At 39.6% G+C, this 17,322-nt stretch overlaps 1 protein-coding gene across 1 annotated transcript in view; it reads right to left on the bottom strand.

Annotated features, from left to right (window-relative positions):
- The window catches only part of LOC108571953 (CUGBP Elav-like family member 4), a 69,428-nt gene that overhangs the window by 50,623 nt on the left and 1,483 nt on the right, over positions 1-17,322 (bottom strand). Inside the window, exon 2 of the mRNA XM_017934110.1 lies at positions 14,793-14,918. Coding sequence (XP_017789599.1) covers positions 14,793-14,898 — 106 coding nt within the window. The 5' untranslated portion in view covers positions 14,899-14,918. The remainder of the gene's footprint in view (positions 1-14,792; positions 14,919-17,322) is intronic.

Below are 17,322 nucleotides of genomic sequence, written 5' to 3'. Positions count from 1 at the left end.
AGACAAAGAGAGAGAACCGTAGAGAGAACCAGAGTGGCAGACACCGAATGAAAAAACCAGGACGGCAGAAAACATCGCCGCAAATCGTCGACGCGAGAAGCCGCGAATTCCCAGAAGGGGTATTTCAATTTAATGTCCGTTAATCGTATTACGTTTTGACTTTCCCAACTACACACACGCCGACACTCCTCTACACCTACACGAACAGACACTCGGGTCTGCAATCCTCGTGCACAGATACGGCAGATTGCCTCGTTTCGGCTTTGTCTATGTTCGCGCATTTCCCTTACATTCCCTCTGGTTATCACTTTTTGCCCTCTCTTCTTTTTTCTTCTCTCTCCCTCCAGCCTCCCCCGAATCTCCTGCTCGTCGTGCGCTATGCCCGCCGCAGCCGTAACCGGTCGCGCAAGAATGTTAATACTTGTTTAGCCCCGGCTGATTTAGCAGGCAGAATTAAAAACACAATTTCCGGCGCGCTCGCGCCCCGAAACGTGTAAAGAGCACGACCGCCTAATAGAATTACCGTGCAATCACGGCCGTAGGATTTTCAGTGTGTGCCAACCGTGCCAACCCGACGATTCCGTCCGCAAACCTCTCCCCTCCGTCGTTCCGCCAAGTTTTACGAGCCTCCGCGACCTTTAATATCCTCCTTTCCCAACCTAAGACCCTTGATAAGGCCAGCTTGAAAAATATCACAAGGTATAACCCGTTAAATTTATTTCTCGAGTAGAACGTTACGTGATTAGACAGACGTTCGACGCAACCGATCCTCGAGATACGCGAGCATGGAGGCTGGAAACGTGAAACCTGTGTAAAATTTCATATTAGAACGTTGTCATTTTTCTGTGGAAAATTAAGTAACGTGAAGAAAAAGAAGAAAATTTCAGAGGGTTTTCAAGTTCGACATTTTAACTGGGCGTGGGACGAGTGTGTGAACGCGTGTAACAGGCATCGGTTTTGACGCTGTTGCATCAAATCAAGATGAAAGGTGACTGCTACGCCAAGTGCTATCAGGTGCGCATGCGAGAACGTGTTCGGAGAGAAGGAGAAAGAGTGACGGAGAGAGAGGAACAAAAGTGGAAATGAAGAGATGAGGGATAAAGAAGGGTGTAGCTGATGGAAGGGAGGAGACGGGGGAGGGACTAGCGTGGATTTAAATAGGGGGTGATTTGCAAGCCTCCGGGGCAACAGTTTCGAGGATCACCCACGGTCCGAGTATTCCAACGATTGTTTCCCGTAGTTTTATAATTACCGTGACGCCTTCGGGGTTTATGGGATCAAGCTTCGCTCGCTGCACGCGCTCGCCCGTTATATTCTCAGGTGTACACGGCGGTTCGCAGGTATTAGGACACCTGGTATGTTCGTACACGTAAATTACACTTGCGAGAAAAATGGCGAACAAATGTAATTTAAATCATATTTCTATATAACAGGTGTCCTAACACTTACGCTCGCGCTTTAAATTTCAAATTTCGCAACGCAAATTTTGGACAAAGGCCAGGAAAGGTAGAGAAGGTAAAAAAAAAAAAAAAAAAAATGAGCTGTAATACCGATAAGAACAATTCTACGTTTAAACCGTGAACGGTGATCGTTTGCGAAAGGCGTAAATCAAATATCCCCCAAAGGATAAGCCCACGTTCAAACTATAATTTCGTTTCTCGTTCGTTCCTTTCGTTCTCTCCGCCCCGTCTCGTGTCCATCGTTTTCGGTGCGTAAAAATGGTTCAAGTAAAAACTGAAATCGTTTGCAGGATTTGCCAGCGGCGCGGCGCGGCTCTCTCTGGTGCACCTGTGTCTCTGTATGCCCTCTGCCTCTCTACGTATACGCGTGTGTCTGCATCCATCGACTGCTTTCCCGTTCGAGCGGCAAACAGGGAGCTTTACAGAGGAAACGAAAATTCGACGGTTCGATGGGCGGTACCAACGCCGCAAATGTACTCGGTAGGCGGATTAACGTGCATTTACAAAACGCGTGCGCGCACGCACTGTTTCGGTCTGGCACGTGTACACACATGTGCACAGAGAGAAAGAGAGAGAGACGCGTAGTGGTTAGCGCGCGCGTATAAACCTCGACGACGGCTGGTCGGTTGTCGCTCTACCTGCCATTCCCCCTTTCTGACTCTCTTTATTCAGCCGCTACCCAAAACCTCTCTCTGCCGCCTCTTTCGCGCGGCAATCCAATCATCCGTCCTACGACTTGTACCTAGTAATTCCGTCTGTTTGATTGCATCGCCGCTGCTTTTACCTGTGCTCTCTATTTTGACGCTACGTTGCGGTGCCGATTACTGGTTGTTGCTTCGCCCGATGCAACCTCAACGCACTCAACATTTAGCGCTTATGTTGACATAGAACAATCGGGCAATTGTGTTTGCTCGCGAAACTTGCCTTCCTACCGCGACCGATGGCACCGTAGATATTTCACTTCTCTCTTGCGAGCTGCGCAACAGATGCCAACAGGTATTTATTAACATTTCTACATACCGGGTGTCTCGGTTCTTTCCGATCGAACTTTGTCAAACTTCGTCGGTATGTTGTATAGGTGTAGGCGAGAGAAAAATGTTATATGAACATAGGTCGTTTGAAGCTTCGTTAAGAAGTTACAACGGTAATACGAAATAGGAAGGGAACGAGTGTGTGGCTATTATGATATAAAATAGGAATAAATCGACTATTTTAGGATCCACGTTTGTTCCCACGTTCTTGAAAACAATTCCATATATTTACCATGGATTGATAAACGTACAAATCCTGAAGATTTCGAATTTTCCTTTGTATACGTAATAATTGTATAATACAATTATGCTTAATACGAATTCGTTCCTGCTAATGAGTTTCATAAATCATTGTCAAGCAGCAATTGGTATTCATAATTTGATTAATTGACACAATAATATGATTATAATATTGATTTAATTATATCCCGATGAATCGTACATTTGTTATCGTACGACAATAAGAAAGCAGATAATCTGAATGGAAACTGATTGTTAATATTGGTTAGAGACCATTGAGCAATATTTTCCTCGGCAGCATTTTTAAAAGCTCACGTTTCCAATGGCGCGGACAGCATAATTGTTTCGGTTGAATTATAATATTCGAACTGATTAAAAGGAATACATCTCGTAAATCAATTCTCCTCGCGCTGCTGTGCAGGGAATTCCAACGGTTAGAGATTATACACCAGGGTGATGTATTTAGTTGGTTGACAGATACGTGGATTTTCCCTTGGTGACAAAATCTGTTGTACACACTCTGCACACAGGCCGCAAGTTGAAAATATACAGAGAGAACTATGAATACCCATGTGGCGTCCATATTGATTGTAGATAACAGAGACAATAATCAGCTTCGTTTGTGATCGTGTATTTATTCTCTAATAAAAAGAACTAAACGACAAACGTGATGTACGTGTGATTGTATTATGCAATCATGCAGCGAGTTATTGATTTTTTTTTCAGTATTCCAGCAAACAGGAACAATTAGTTATTCCGATCGTCGATCAGCAGTTCTTCTCGTGCGTCAAAGTATCAATTTTTTAGACGAATCTGCATTTTTTCTTTTCTTTTCTGAACGCAAGAGTAAAAAACAAAAAGTAAGCAGGCCATTTTATACAAGAGGTTACGATGTACTCGCAACTATACGTCGTTGAGCACGTAAAAAGTCAGCAGTTTTTCCATTATGTGATAAATATAAGACACGTGATCGTTAAAAGAGTCGTGAATCTGTTACAACGAGGAGAAGTGTATGGAAACGAAGTCTTGAGTGGTAAAATTCCTCGTTATGATTATAACATGGTCGTGGTTGTAAATATACGTCAGCCGTTAGCTGTCATGCTCTGCAAAAAGTGCAAAATAGATTATTAAAGTTCTAGTGGCAGAGGCGTATCTTGCTTTACGGGTTTTCCTATCGTCTTGTAAGAATATCGAAAGGAATTCGTATACCAGCCGAGAGAGTTCAACGCGTGTAAAGAAGAGGAAAAGAAGGAAGAACACGACGTGCCTCATTCTCCTACATATAATTCTATTATGGACGTCCGTTGCATTATGTTCAATTACGAAACGAGGTGAAATTGCGATATAAAATTAGGTATTAGCATTAACGATTAGGTTGAACAAAATCCACAGATTGCAACGAAATGGAAATGAACTTTGTCCTGCTGTCGCAATTTTTACATTCGACGTGTTTTATGAATATTTATTAAAAATTCAGGAATTTTGCAGAGATATTTACAGAAACAGTGTTCTGTCGAGGTGATAATAAAAATGAACGTAACAGTGATTGTATCATGTTTAATGTAATACTCGGTTCATCGTTGAAATGTTTCGCAAAACTTCGAGTTACGCTTGTTGCATGGTTGTTATAATTGTTGTAATATTAACAATCAAGCTGTGCAGGCAGAAAGTTTTGCGACAATGGATTATTAAATTATCGGAAAGCTTGTAGCATTCTGAGGTTATGAAAATGATATTTCTAGCTTAACGAGTTCATAAATTTTCGTGCAACTTGTAGAATTTGGCTGTTATAATTATTAGTAATCTTTTTATTGCTGGAGAATCTCGCTGTTGCGTATAATGCCCTCTCGGCTGTGCTTTCGGAAAATATTCTGCACGCTTGAAGTGTTTCGGAACTGGAACAGCTTTGCTACAGCTTCGTAGTAAAAATAAGTAGATTACTTTGCCAATGTTCAAATTTGGAACTTTTATACTCTTTTAATTTAAGAAACTGGGCAAATACTAAGGATATTAGTGCAACGTTTAATAGTAATTTGATGAACATTTAATCGTAAAGAATACAGAAATTTTGGTCTGCAATTATCATGTGCAAGTGGTACTCATGATTACAGAATGACTATTTTAACTGTAAAAGGTCAAAAAAATGATAAAAAGAAAGCTATTTTCAGAGTCGCTAATGTCGGATTTTGACGTCATTTTTCTGGCCAATAGTGAATTTTCCAGGCAAATGGTACTTATTTTATGAGTAAGAGGTCGAGTCCTCCAATTTCCATCCGTAATTTTCCCAAAAATAATTCAACATCTCGGTAACTGCGCCTGTCAGAATTACGAACGTCTACACGCTATAAGGAAACAGTTTAAATGCTCACCTCACAATCGCTAATGAGAAACGTCACCAAATTACGTTGTTTTGCGATTAATTATCACAAATGCCAAAATAACCGACAAACTCGCAACTACGAAACGCGGAAAATTTCAGCTGATTTGTCTAAATAGACGGCACAAAATGAAGACACGTAAAAACAAAGAAGCGAAAATTTCAGTCGAAGAGGATGAACAAAGGCGAAGGAAGGACGACGTAAAAAACGGAGAAGTAAGAAAAGCGGTGCTTTAAAGCGTTCTAGTTAAGCCGTCCGACACTAGTTATTCGATAATACAGAACGAAGAGCTGTACGAGGCGGAAGGGGCACATCGAATCAGGATGGGTAATGCACGACTGTAAAGGTTTATGGGCAATATAGCGTATTTACGGTTGACGGGTAAAAGCTGTCCTGCGGAAGGGTACTAGGCTACCTATAACTTTTTCTCCGTCTCCCTTTTCATCTGTTGGTCCCTCATGCGAACGACCCCGAATGAAAATCTCAGGAATATTGACGGAACTCCTGATGCGATAGGTTACGAATTTATTCGACCAGCCAACTACGTATTCATTCAGATTCTTACCAAATTGCTCGTTTTTCACGTATGACGAATCGTGTTAATACAACTATGATGAATCTTATCTCGTAAATATTGTATTGTCGATTATCTTATCGTTTTGAGACAGTTTTTTCATAGTTGAGAAGGTGTACATAGAATGTGTAGCGTTATTTGGCGATTGTTGAATGGAATTGAATTCAATCGTTCGCAGGAAACATTAATTTCTTAAATGACTAAGAAATTTTAGAAAAAGGGTGCTAAAACACAGAAACACAGAAATTTAAGAGATATTTACACAAAAATTTACTATTATTTTTCACTTACTGTGCACTGCCAATTCAGTTTTGAAGTTCGACGCACTGTTTAGTAGATAAAGCTAAAGTAAGTAAAGGCGAGACACTTTTTTTTTTAATTTATCAGATGTATCTTTAATTATACCTTTAGTGGAGTCACCATTCTCCTACACGAAATTACTGAAGTGCTTCTGAAAAATAACGTACCTTGTAAATTATCGACAAAAGATCCATCAAATCATCGCAGTGCAACGTAACAGATTTCTGATTACACATTATTATCAATCTCAGCGAAAACGTGACAAGATGTCAAACAAATTTGGTATCGTTTGATTTGTTGTTCTTTAATTCTCTAACTTTGTTCAATTTCAGCGACGTCAGCAGCGGCTTAGCGATAGCATGAACCAGATTTATGTCGCAGTTTATTCGCATAGCGTGACTGAAATCACGATGTTATTTGATAATTATTAAACGAAAGATTTTTGATATTATATAAAAAAACACGTAAAAACCTTGGTAAATCTGTCGGTGACACAAACTGCTCGTACAACATTTATACCGCCGACTTCAATCGAAGTTTGTCTTAATTAATTTCTAGAAAAAAAAATTGAACAAATTTCGGTTGCGATATTCGAAAGCACTACCGAATCGTTATTGATCCATCATAACCAGGTAGTACAACAGCCGACACAGGAACAATAGACGTAAAGTGTCATTGTAAAGCAGCACCGTTGACAAATCTCTTTGATAGCGGCGAACACGTTTCGAATGAGCTGAGATATCAAAAAACTTCGCTAACCTTGCTAATGCTGGAAATATCGACGGATCGACGATGTGATTAAAAACTGGCGATTAAATCAGAGACAACTTTAATTACTGCTCGCTCTCCTTTTTATCGCGTTTTAGTTGTAATTTGATTTCGCGATAACATAATAAGCAGAAATTTCTTTAATCGATAATGCAGGTGACTGGCAGAATTCGTTTAAACGACACAAACGAATTCGTCTGTCAGCTCCAGAATGTGTATTTTGCTTTTTCGTTTTTTTTTTCCCCGGGAACAATACGGAAAAATACAATTTCCAAAGGAAATAGTATTAAAAACCTTGTATTTCTATCTATTCTGCATTGAAACGAGATTTAAAATATGCCGTGGAAACGAAATGTAGTTAAGCTGCCGGATTAAAGTAACCACGAATGTACACGCACGCGCTCGAAATGTGTTCAACAATGGCAACGATTTTTAAGAATTTTCCGCGAACCTTTACTTTTCAGTGAAATTCTTCTTACGCGCTCCAAAGGTAAATATATTTCATGTCGTTTCGAACGTTTCCTAAAGTTCAATGTTCAACAGTAACAAATATTAATGCACACTTTTTTCAACAAAGAGTCTTTGAAAGTTTCAAATTTCAATTTAGACAAAGGACAGCTTAAATACGAGTTAATCATATTTTGTGCCCTCGATGCAACAGTTTTAAATCACAATTGCACACCATCTTTAAAAAATTTATTACAACAAGGTGGAACTTGTATAATTTTACCAGTCATTGGAATAAAATTGTTATAATTTTCTAAACTGACCTTCTCATAATTCATTTAACATTTAATCACACCCTTATCGTTTACCTTTTTTTCAATATATTTTCTTTGATACAAACTTTTCACTATTTGATAATATTTTTGTTTCAATTGTTTTACTCAAACTCTGCGTTCAGCTAATCTGCCTATATGCTTGAAATGATAATTCTCCTCCTAATAAACTACCAACACCACTCTCTTCAAGAGTTTTCAACAATTTTCCTTTATTGGTAAAGTAATTTTCAAACTGTTCTTGAAACTTTCATACTTTAGCAATTTCCTTTCATTCTCTAACATAGAAATAACATAGAAATGTACCTTTTCAGTCTCCAACGGCAATTAAACAGTTACCTAAATTACCACAAAACTGTACAACCAACGAACCCGCTTAACTACAAATGAAAAAAAAAAAAACAATTACACGCAAATAGATCCGTATAAAATCCCAGTCGTCGACAGACCGATTATCTCAGCGATGTATCAAAGTAATTGGCAATATTGCAGGAAAATTGTAAGAGAGAAGGGGCGAACAGAAGTAATTCGAAGCAATGTATTATCTAAGTAAGCAATTGACGCGAGTGCAGGAGTAAACAGAAAATAGGATGTACCGGTAATAGAACCGTTATCACGACAAACACGGGGGTACAATTATGCGAAGTGTCTGACGTAGTAGCCATGTTTACGCTGGTAAAGCCACAATTTTCCTTGTATAAGCAGTTCGGACGCTGTTCAGGTTGCACTCTCCTTCCAACAAGGGCTGGAACTCGAGAAGGAGGGTGCTTTCGGGTGGAAGCTCTCAATATGTCCGACCTAATCCTCTCCCAGAGGACCTAGCGTCCCCTCTCATGCGCTTTACTTTGCAATACGTACAAACATTTCGAGCCCAGCTGCGCCACGGGATTTAGGAGCTAAGCGATTAATAAATGCTTCGTACGACGAGAGCCGGCACCAGGACTCTCCGACAGCCACTCGACGAGGCTGCCCATGATTTACCGTTCGGGCTTGTGTGTCTGCATTCAAGCTACCGTGTCTGGATTTCCGACGATTTCGCGGCATCGTTTTGATTTAGTGTCCTTCTCGATGGCGTTTGAAATATCACCAGGTATCTGTCATTCGCTCTCCTACCCGCCAAATTAAGATTACGATATTCCCACTGGATTTTGCCTCTTTCGGTGTATGTACCTGCCTACCATGCTTCGCGATTTCACTTTACAACGGTTTGCGTTAACCTTAAGGCAGATGAGGAGGATGAAGATTTGAAGATTGTTGCGTTCGAGGTACCGCAATTCTGTTTGAATTTTCGCGAGTCGTAGGTCTAGGTCGAGCTCCATTGCGACGCACAGTGGGCCAGGAACCCCCCAAAACTGGCCAAAAGTCGATTTCATCCGATTTTTCTGAAACTCGGTAATTAGGGGTTTTCGAGGCCCCTACTAACGAATATAACACTAAAAATTCAAAATTCAGAATATCGGATTCACAACGGTTGCTATAATATTAAAAAAATAAGTTTTTCTAATAAAAACACCTGTAGTTTGCCTAGAATTTCTGTAATTCTTTAATTACCATTTCGGTAATTTGGGGTGCTTTATTGAAGTGAGTCGCGATGGTTGCTCGAGGCGCTGAACTGTCGGATAGGTCACCGATAGTGTGATTTTGTGTTGACGAGTACAGTAAGACTGTGTTTTCCGTGATTTTTAGTGTCGCGTACGATGTTACGTGCTGATATTCGTTAGAGAAAGTCTGGTGTGCTATGGCGTGTTGGTGTATGTATAGACAGTAGGTGGTTTGCGTGATTGGTCGACCGAAGGTGTGTTTCTTCGAATTTACGGAATTTTAATTTTTTAATTGTGAATTTTCAGTTTTTAATTTTAGCCAGTAACGGCTTCAAGTGTTTTCGGTCTAGTAGAAACTGTATTGTTCGATCGTGGTTCGTCCATCGGGGGTATATGGTGGTCTAAATGTGACTAGCACATTTTATGGCGATAATCACCGAGGCTTCTTTGCGTGATCCGGAGGTCGCGACAAAGATTGTAGAAAGTCGATAGATATGCGTATGTTTAAGGAGACATGAGCTGCACTCGTGCTTTTAGCGGATAGGTTTAGATTTCTTGGTCCGTTGTGGGTAAATGTGGAGCGTGTCGAAGGAGAGTAAATTTGGCTCGTGAGTGCTCCTGCTGGAAGAGTCTACAGAAGTCGAGGAACGGCGAGTCTAGCCGCGCCGTCGGAAAGTCCATTGCTTGGGAAAAGTATGATACAACGCGGTAAAAATATGATAAAACACGTCTGTGGTCAGTTAACCCTTTGCTATCAGACTCGACGTAAGAACGTTTGCCTTCAGATATCGTACAATGATAAATTACAAATGATAATAAACCATTTCTTTATGCATCAATATTACACCGAAACTCAGTATTGTATAACCAATAATACTCTGAAATAGTGAAATAAAGGGAACCTAAACGGTACTATTTGAACCGCAAAGTGTTAATACTCCAAGGGAATCATCAATTTGCCGTATTTTCTGACAACGGTGACGTTGAAAGTGCCATTTTAAAAGTGCGCTTTACAAAGGAAAGAGGAAATTTTCATTCGACGAAATAAGAAATTCTCAATTCTTCTTCTCTAAACGAATTAATTACAATCCTCAACTCACGTTGTCGCCGATCTTCCAAATTTTCCACTAAAATTTCAAATCGAAGAAAAATCGACGACCAATTCCCCGACTACGTGCATCACAAAAGAACGTTTCATCGGAACGCACAGAAGAATTATTGCCGACAAATAAAGGAATAGTTGTGACGGAAGGAAGGAAGGGAATACAAGGCGCAATCTCATTATTTGCGTTCTCCTACGACGAAAGCTGTTTAAAGATGATATAATATCGCTCGACAGTCGAGAGGCCAGGTATGAATAATAGGTTGAAGGAGAGGTTTCGCAAACGAAAGGAGGGATCGGAAATATAGAAGCGCAATGTTATTACAACTTAATACACGGAATTGTTCTGCTGCGCGAATATTCGTTTAACGTTCACAATACACCGTGCTACAATAAGCGGATACACAGAGTTCGGCCTCCACGTTTCGAAGGTGGCTCCGTAAGCATTATGGGCTTTAGTGCTGGTGGTATCTCAGCGTGGCAACCCTCCCACGTTCGGTCTATAGAGAACCCCCTTGGACTCGCTTCGAATAGCATTTCGTTCCATTATTCATAAACATTTTATAATCTTCTTAGCGTGATGAATTATTGCCGCTCACACAATTGAAATAATGTTGTGTATTCGTGGGAGTGGTCCTGTTTCGACCACACTCTCTCTCTCTCTCTTCTGTGTACATCGAAAAACGCCGCGCCGAAGGAAATCGAAAAGAGAGAGAATGGAAAAGGGGTGGCGGAGGAAAGAAGACAGGAGGCGAGGCGAGGAAACGTTGGCACGGAAACGAGAAAATAGAACGAGTTCGTTCACTGAAGTGGTGTTGAAATGTTTCGAAGCGAGGGAAAAATAATTGGACGAAGAGTCTGTCGTTACTATGGCATTGGAGGAATGCGGACCGCTCGAACGATGACGAAGACAACCGTCGTGTCTTTCCATAAAGTCGTCGAACCGAGTTCCCTTCTTAAACTCCTCGTTACCGAGAAGTCTTTCGCTACCTTTCGAACTACCAATCTAGGTAGCATCATCCGATAAGGAAAGTTATTTGAGAACAATGAAAAGACTGCCAATAACTTTCGAGAAGATTGTAATTCTTCGAGACGTTGTCTAACAAAATCTACGAAACGGAAGGATATTTGTCGCTTTTAAGTGCTTACGATTCCTGCTCACGGCGAAACATCCCCTATTACTCCTCCTTTTTTCTCATTTTCAACCAATTCGTATACCTGCAGCTACTATTACCCTTCTTCCGCTTAACTTTGCACATTTTCACTTCAAATATTTCATCTTCCCGCTAAAAGATTTGAATATACAGCAAGATTTGTTATTTCCCAAATTTCCTACTCGTCTTCGCTTCAACTTTAGAATTTCGTGACCGGAAAACTATTAAAATTGAACCGATCCAACTTCACCTGAGAAGAACATTTACGAGCACTTCGAATTCAGTTTGTTTTTTCCAGCCAAATTTCGACGTTCCACGGAGGCAATTATTGAAGCACAGGACTCGCTTACAATTAGGACGCTGAACCTCAACCGTGTAATTCTATTGGCTGCTGTGGTAGACCTGAAGTGATACACAGATGAAGTCGTAGAGAAGAGATCTTCCTGATCTCTCTATTACGTCGCGGATTAGTTAGTTATGAAACTCAAGTGAACCCGGGCGACCGGTGATGAAGCATGTTCCGGTAAGTTTCCTTCAGGACGGAACCAGTACGAGGGATGTAACGGCGGAGTTGCACGGGATAAGCGATCGGTCCCTTTCTCTGGAAACCATATTCAACCCATCGAAACTTGATTACAGACGTTTAAGGACGATTATAATTACGGCCATTTATATACGTCCGCACGTTAAACTATTTTCCTCGGTTAAACTGTGCTCTATTATGCATAATCCTTCCTGTATCGAACAATTTCACATTCTCCTCTCCGTACCTGGTAATTTCACAATCCTACTTTCACCCCCTTAAATTCTTCCTTTCGTCGAATTTTATTGATTACAGAAACTAATTTCGCCGTAAAATTTCAGTATTTACGGATCAAATGGCCTCGTTTCGACGTTGAAACGGAGGTCATTGATGGAAAAACACGTAAAAGTCCTCGATACGATGTATCAAAGAAATATTACTTCTCTTCTGAATTTAATTGCATTACGTTTCATCGAGTAACGCGATAACGAAAACTTCCAAGTCGATTTTCCTGAAACGAAGCTTTGGCGAATACGCTCTTTTTCCATCGAAGGAAGAAATGATCAGCGATCCTTGTAAACGATCGATGTTCCGAGTTTTAGCAATCGATCAGAAGAAAATCGCGATATTTCGCGTTCGTGTAATTGTAATTAAAGAGCCTGAAAAGCGATGGTCCTGTTTTTCAACAAAGAGCCGAAAGACTCGAGGACAAGGACAGTGGCCATGGTACAACTAGACAGGGGTGGCGGACGAGCAAGAGGAATACGGTCTTCGCGAAGCAAAGGAGCATGCCTCGGAACGTCGTAAGAGTCTTTCCCTCGAGTACGGTTTTCACTTCCATCCTACAATCATGTCTGGTGAATTCACATTGCAAATGTTCGGTACCTGCCAAAGACGACGGGTGGCCACGTTACGTCACCGGCTGCGAATCAAAATCTTATTAACTGTTGAAAGTGAGTTTTACTTTAAGATGGAATTTAATTACACTCGCGCTTCGTTGCCTCTTCTCCCCGTCTCTTCTTTCTTCAACGTTCCTCTCCCTGTAACCTATTTCGTTTCCCATCTCTCTCTCCCTTTCATATTTTCTTTCCGCTATTTATGTCTTCAGGATTGGTCGTTTTGCACGATTACTTCTCTCCTTTGCCCTCTCGAACTTCCTTGAAATTCGACCGATATTCCACTACAAGTAGTCTTCATTTTCGTACCAAGTCCCTTCTGCCTCGCCCGGCAGAAATTATTCTTCCCTCGCCGTTTGCAAATTTTCCTTTCCTCTGCAGTTGTTAAGGTTTTACAAGCGATCTTTACAGATTCGTATTTCTTCTCGCTGGCGAAGATCTAAACGTGACAACGGCGGATTTTCAAACGCTGTCGCGATCGTGTCACTTCTTTTCCCGTGTTATTAGCCGCGGATCGTTAGCGAAGTTGAGCGCGATAGTGAGAATATTCCCGGAGGCAATTGCTTGCTTTAAGATGAGCACTTCTCGCGCTATTCTCTGATCAATTTAAAGAGCATCGTTTATCTAGTTAGACGTTTCGAACAGTGTTTGAGTTTCTTTAGAATTTAGGAATAGTTGTGGTGGTACGAGAAAATTTTCGTGCATAATTTAAATGGTTTCGAAGGGTGAATTTGCACGAAATATAGGAGAATATTTTTCAGCGATGATTACGATCATAGTCTTCTTACTCTTACACTTAAATACTACTGTCATAATAAAGTCACATGCTCGATATGAAATAATTAAAAAAAAATCAAAACAAAATAGAAGAATACGAAATATCAGCTTGAAATTGAAAATTGAACGATAAATATTAATACCATTAAAGTTTTATTATTCCAACACGTGGATCGAACGTGGAGATACTGTTTCACTTGCTCTAAAATTCTCAGATTTAAATGTTTCAGATTATGACTTGCGAGACGTTTCAAATCGAGAGTAGGGAGTATTAAAAATGAATATCAAACGAAGCTCGTAGGAGTAATGAATTCATGTTCAATCTCGAAAAACACGTTCTTCCACTGAACCGTAAATAAGTAACATTTCATATTCTTCTCTGTTATTTTAATTTCTCAAACATCGCTACAAAGTGTATCAGTGAAATTAACAACTTGTAGGACACGTTAATATTTTTAGATGAAAATAATTTTCATATTCAGATGGATCCAATAAAAGGCTAATATCGAAATGGAAATACGCAATTCTCATTTCACGGTAAAATATGAAAATGCTGCCAGAAATTTTGTATTTATTGATTCATTGGCAAAGTCTCAGATAAATGCAAGTATTCACGTAGTTCGAAGGAAAAACTTCAAACTTCGAAAAAGTGTTGAAAAAAAAAAAAAAGAACTAGGTCTCTAGCTTCTACTTTATACATATTGAACAGATATTGCACAAGATCCATACTTCAAAAAATTTCGTCACATAGCTCCAACATTAATTCCATCGAACATTTATAATTTCAGGTAACATTATCGGTAACACAAAATAACACGTTGATAATCTATATGTTCAAATTCTTCTACGACTCCTTTGCCGTGCATATTTGCAATAAGCGAAGCGTTCATTCTTTAACACGTTCGCTATCACTATGGCACGTGTGTCGTATCAATTCCGACAACGGATCGATGTCACACATGCTTAACATAAATTCCGTATTGAACGAAACTACCAAAAACACACATTTTTACCACGACACGATAAAATGCAATTTCTCAATCGAACAGCGACAGCGAACGTGTCTATTATCTTATCTCGACAGCCTCGATTCTTGCCGTTTATTCCATCGTTTCGATTACTTTTCGTTCAACGTACAGATTTCGCTTCTAACTAATGCACTATTCATTTTTCTCGTTTCGAACATATTGAAAATTGTGAGATTTCTAATTTTCTGGATATATCCGGTATCGTTCAAAGTTAGAATGGAATTTAATATTTGACACTTACCTCTGCTACTACCGTCGGGTCCTCGGAGGATGGTACACTCCTCTATTGTACCAAAGGTAGTGAACAACTGTCTGACATCGTCTTCTGTTTGTTGCTTGCTGAGCATTCCCACGAACAGCTTTCTGTCTGCGGGTCGGCCGCGTGTTGGAATAGAGAAAACAGAGAAAAGAAACAAAGAAACATGTTAGTTGGTGTATCGTGAACGGGCCCGGTTTCATTTATAGCGCTTTTTAGGCATTAAAAGAGATTTTGCGGCTAACACCGAAAACGACAAAGTTACACGGTTACACCAGCATCCATCATCCTAAGGGGAAGGAGGTAAGGGTAATAAATACACATATATATGTACATCTATATATTTTCATGTCTATATATATATATTTTTCTTTTCTCATATATATATATACGTATGTAAATATATACCGGGTGTCCAAGTTTTTTTTCCCCGATCAAACTTCGTCGGTGTGTTCTATGGGTATGTGTGAGAGAAAAATGTTATACGAACATAGGTCGTTTGAGGCTTCGTTGAAAAGTAATAACGATAATACGAATTGCGGTTGCTGCGATACAAGACAAGAATTACACCGACAAAAGTTACATTCAACACCTTCCAACGACTACAGATCGCCAAAAACACAGACAAACAGTCTAGATAAACATCGTAAACATCGTTGAACTATTCCTATTTTGCGTCGTAATAACCGCCCACCCGTTATCGTTCCCTTCGTATTACCGTTATAACTTTGTAACTAAGCTTCGAACTACATATGCTCGTATAACATTTTCCTCTCACCTATACCCATAGAACACACCGGCAAAGTTTGATCGAGAAAAAAACTGGGACACCCGGTATACGACGTTGTAGACATATACATATATATATTTATATATGATCTGTGTTATTATATGCAAATTTACACGGACACGGTTGCCTACACGGCTGTATACTTCTGATTACATTTAAATGATAATTAGAAACTGCATAAATGTATGTGCATACATGTATGCGTTTCTCATACGTGTATACGTAATAGATAGAAAAAACGATAAAGATAACGAAATATTGTTTTTTTTTTTTTGGTAATATCGACATCGGTAATAATACGAAGCACGGTGTATACGAGTGAGAAACAGAGTGACGATAATGTATATTTCAACAGGGATTAGAAGGTAGTAAAAGTAACGGTAACAAAAGGAAACGAAAAATAGTATTTCAAACAATTCCAAATCCTACATCCTACGCCACAAGCCGAAGAAACAGATGGAGAACAAACGGGGATCGCGTAAAAAATCGGGTGGGGCGTACAAGCGACTCAACTACGGTGCGAAACTTTCGACGGTGTCGTCTACAATTCTTTCTCTCGATTTTCTGCAAAATTACACTGTATTCGGAATGATAATTTTTGTCCTTTTTCTTTTTTGGAATGCTACTTTGCAACCGATCTGTAGACGCATCAACGAGTGTTCCGCGTGGTGCTGAGGTCAACATATCGCTTATAAAGGGTCACACGTCACTTAATGGTTCCTCTTTTAACCATCTGCAGCTATTTCTAACTTCTGTGCAAGAGTGACAAGCGAAACGAAATCGATCTACAAATTGCCACGTTATTTAGCGTTTCACGATGCACGTTTCAGCCTGATTGTGTCTCTTTTCCATCGAGTGAATACCGAGCTGTAAAATAGTACGGTAAGTCGCTGAACTTTTGAAGGCACAGTTCAATTATGCTAGACAGAAGGATTTATGTGAACGACATTAATCTATTTTAACTGTGACTGCCTTTCTTGAATGCAATTTAGACGTCTTTTTGTGTCACAAAATTCAAAACATTATGCAAATTTTGATCACAAAAGTTATCCAAATTCGGTTAGTTGTTCAAATAATAAATGAAAAAAAAACCGTTCTGTACAATTTGTACAAAAACTACTATGCGCTACTGAAAAATTCTGTCGCATGTGAAAAATATAAATATCGTTTCAATAAAAAAAATTCTTCTCTATCAATACTTTCTACCTGGTACCATTCCAAAGTTTAGCGATTTATTCAAGAATCGTTCCGCGCAAACGTTACCATTTTCACTCGCTAAAATGCATTTTACAATTTCGCTCAAACTGAATTCAATTTTCTCGTCCCACTGCCAATTTACCAGACAAACAAAGGTAAACGTTTCTCCCTTCCCTTTTAGAAATATCTGCACTAAACGTGTATTCTGTGTGTACGTGTACCCCTGTATAATAACCATAATCATATTCATAATAATAAGAATAATAATAATAAATAATTGTGGGTGTGCAAGATCGATTAGGACTACGTGACAAAAGATATAACGTGGTTAATGGGGAATTTGATAAGTAGACAAATGGTGAGGGGAGAACTGGTAAAACGGAAGTGATCGGATGGGGCAAAAAATGTTTTCATATAGAATCATATCTAAGTAATACAATAAGATAAATGTACATCATAATGACATCATAATCAGAAAATATTTACAAAGGTGATAAAAAACACATCGACAACGAACGAGACAACACA

Source organism: Habropoda laboriosa, unplaced genomic scaffold, assembly GCF_001263275.1.
Source record: "Habropoda laboriosa isolate 0110345459 unplaced genomic scaffold, ASM126327v1 scaffold67, whole genome shotgun sequence".
NCBI lineage: Eukaryota > Metazoa > Arthropoda > Insecta > Hymenoptera > Apidae > Habropoda > Habropoda laboriosa.
Note: the sequence above shows the minus strand (reverse complement) of the source record. Positions and strands in the feature narration are given on the sequence as shown.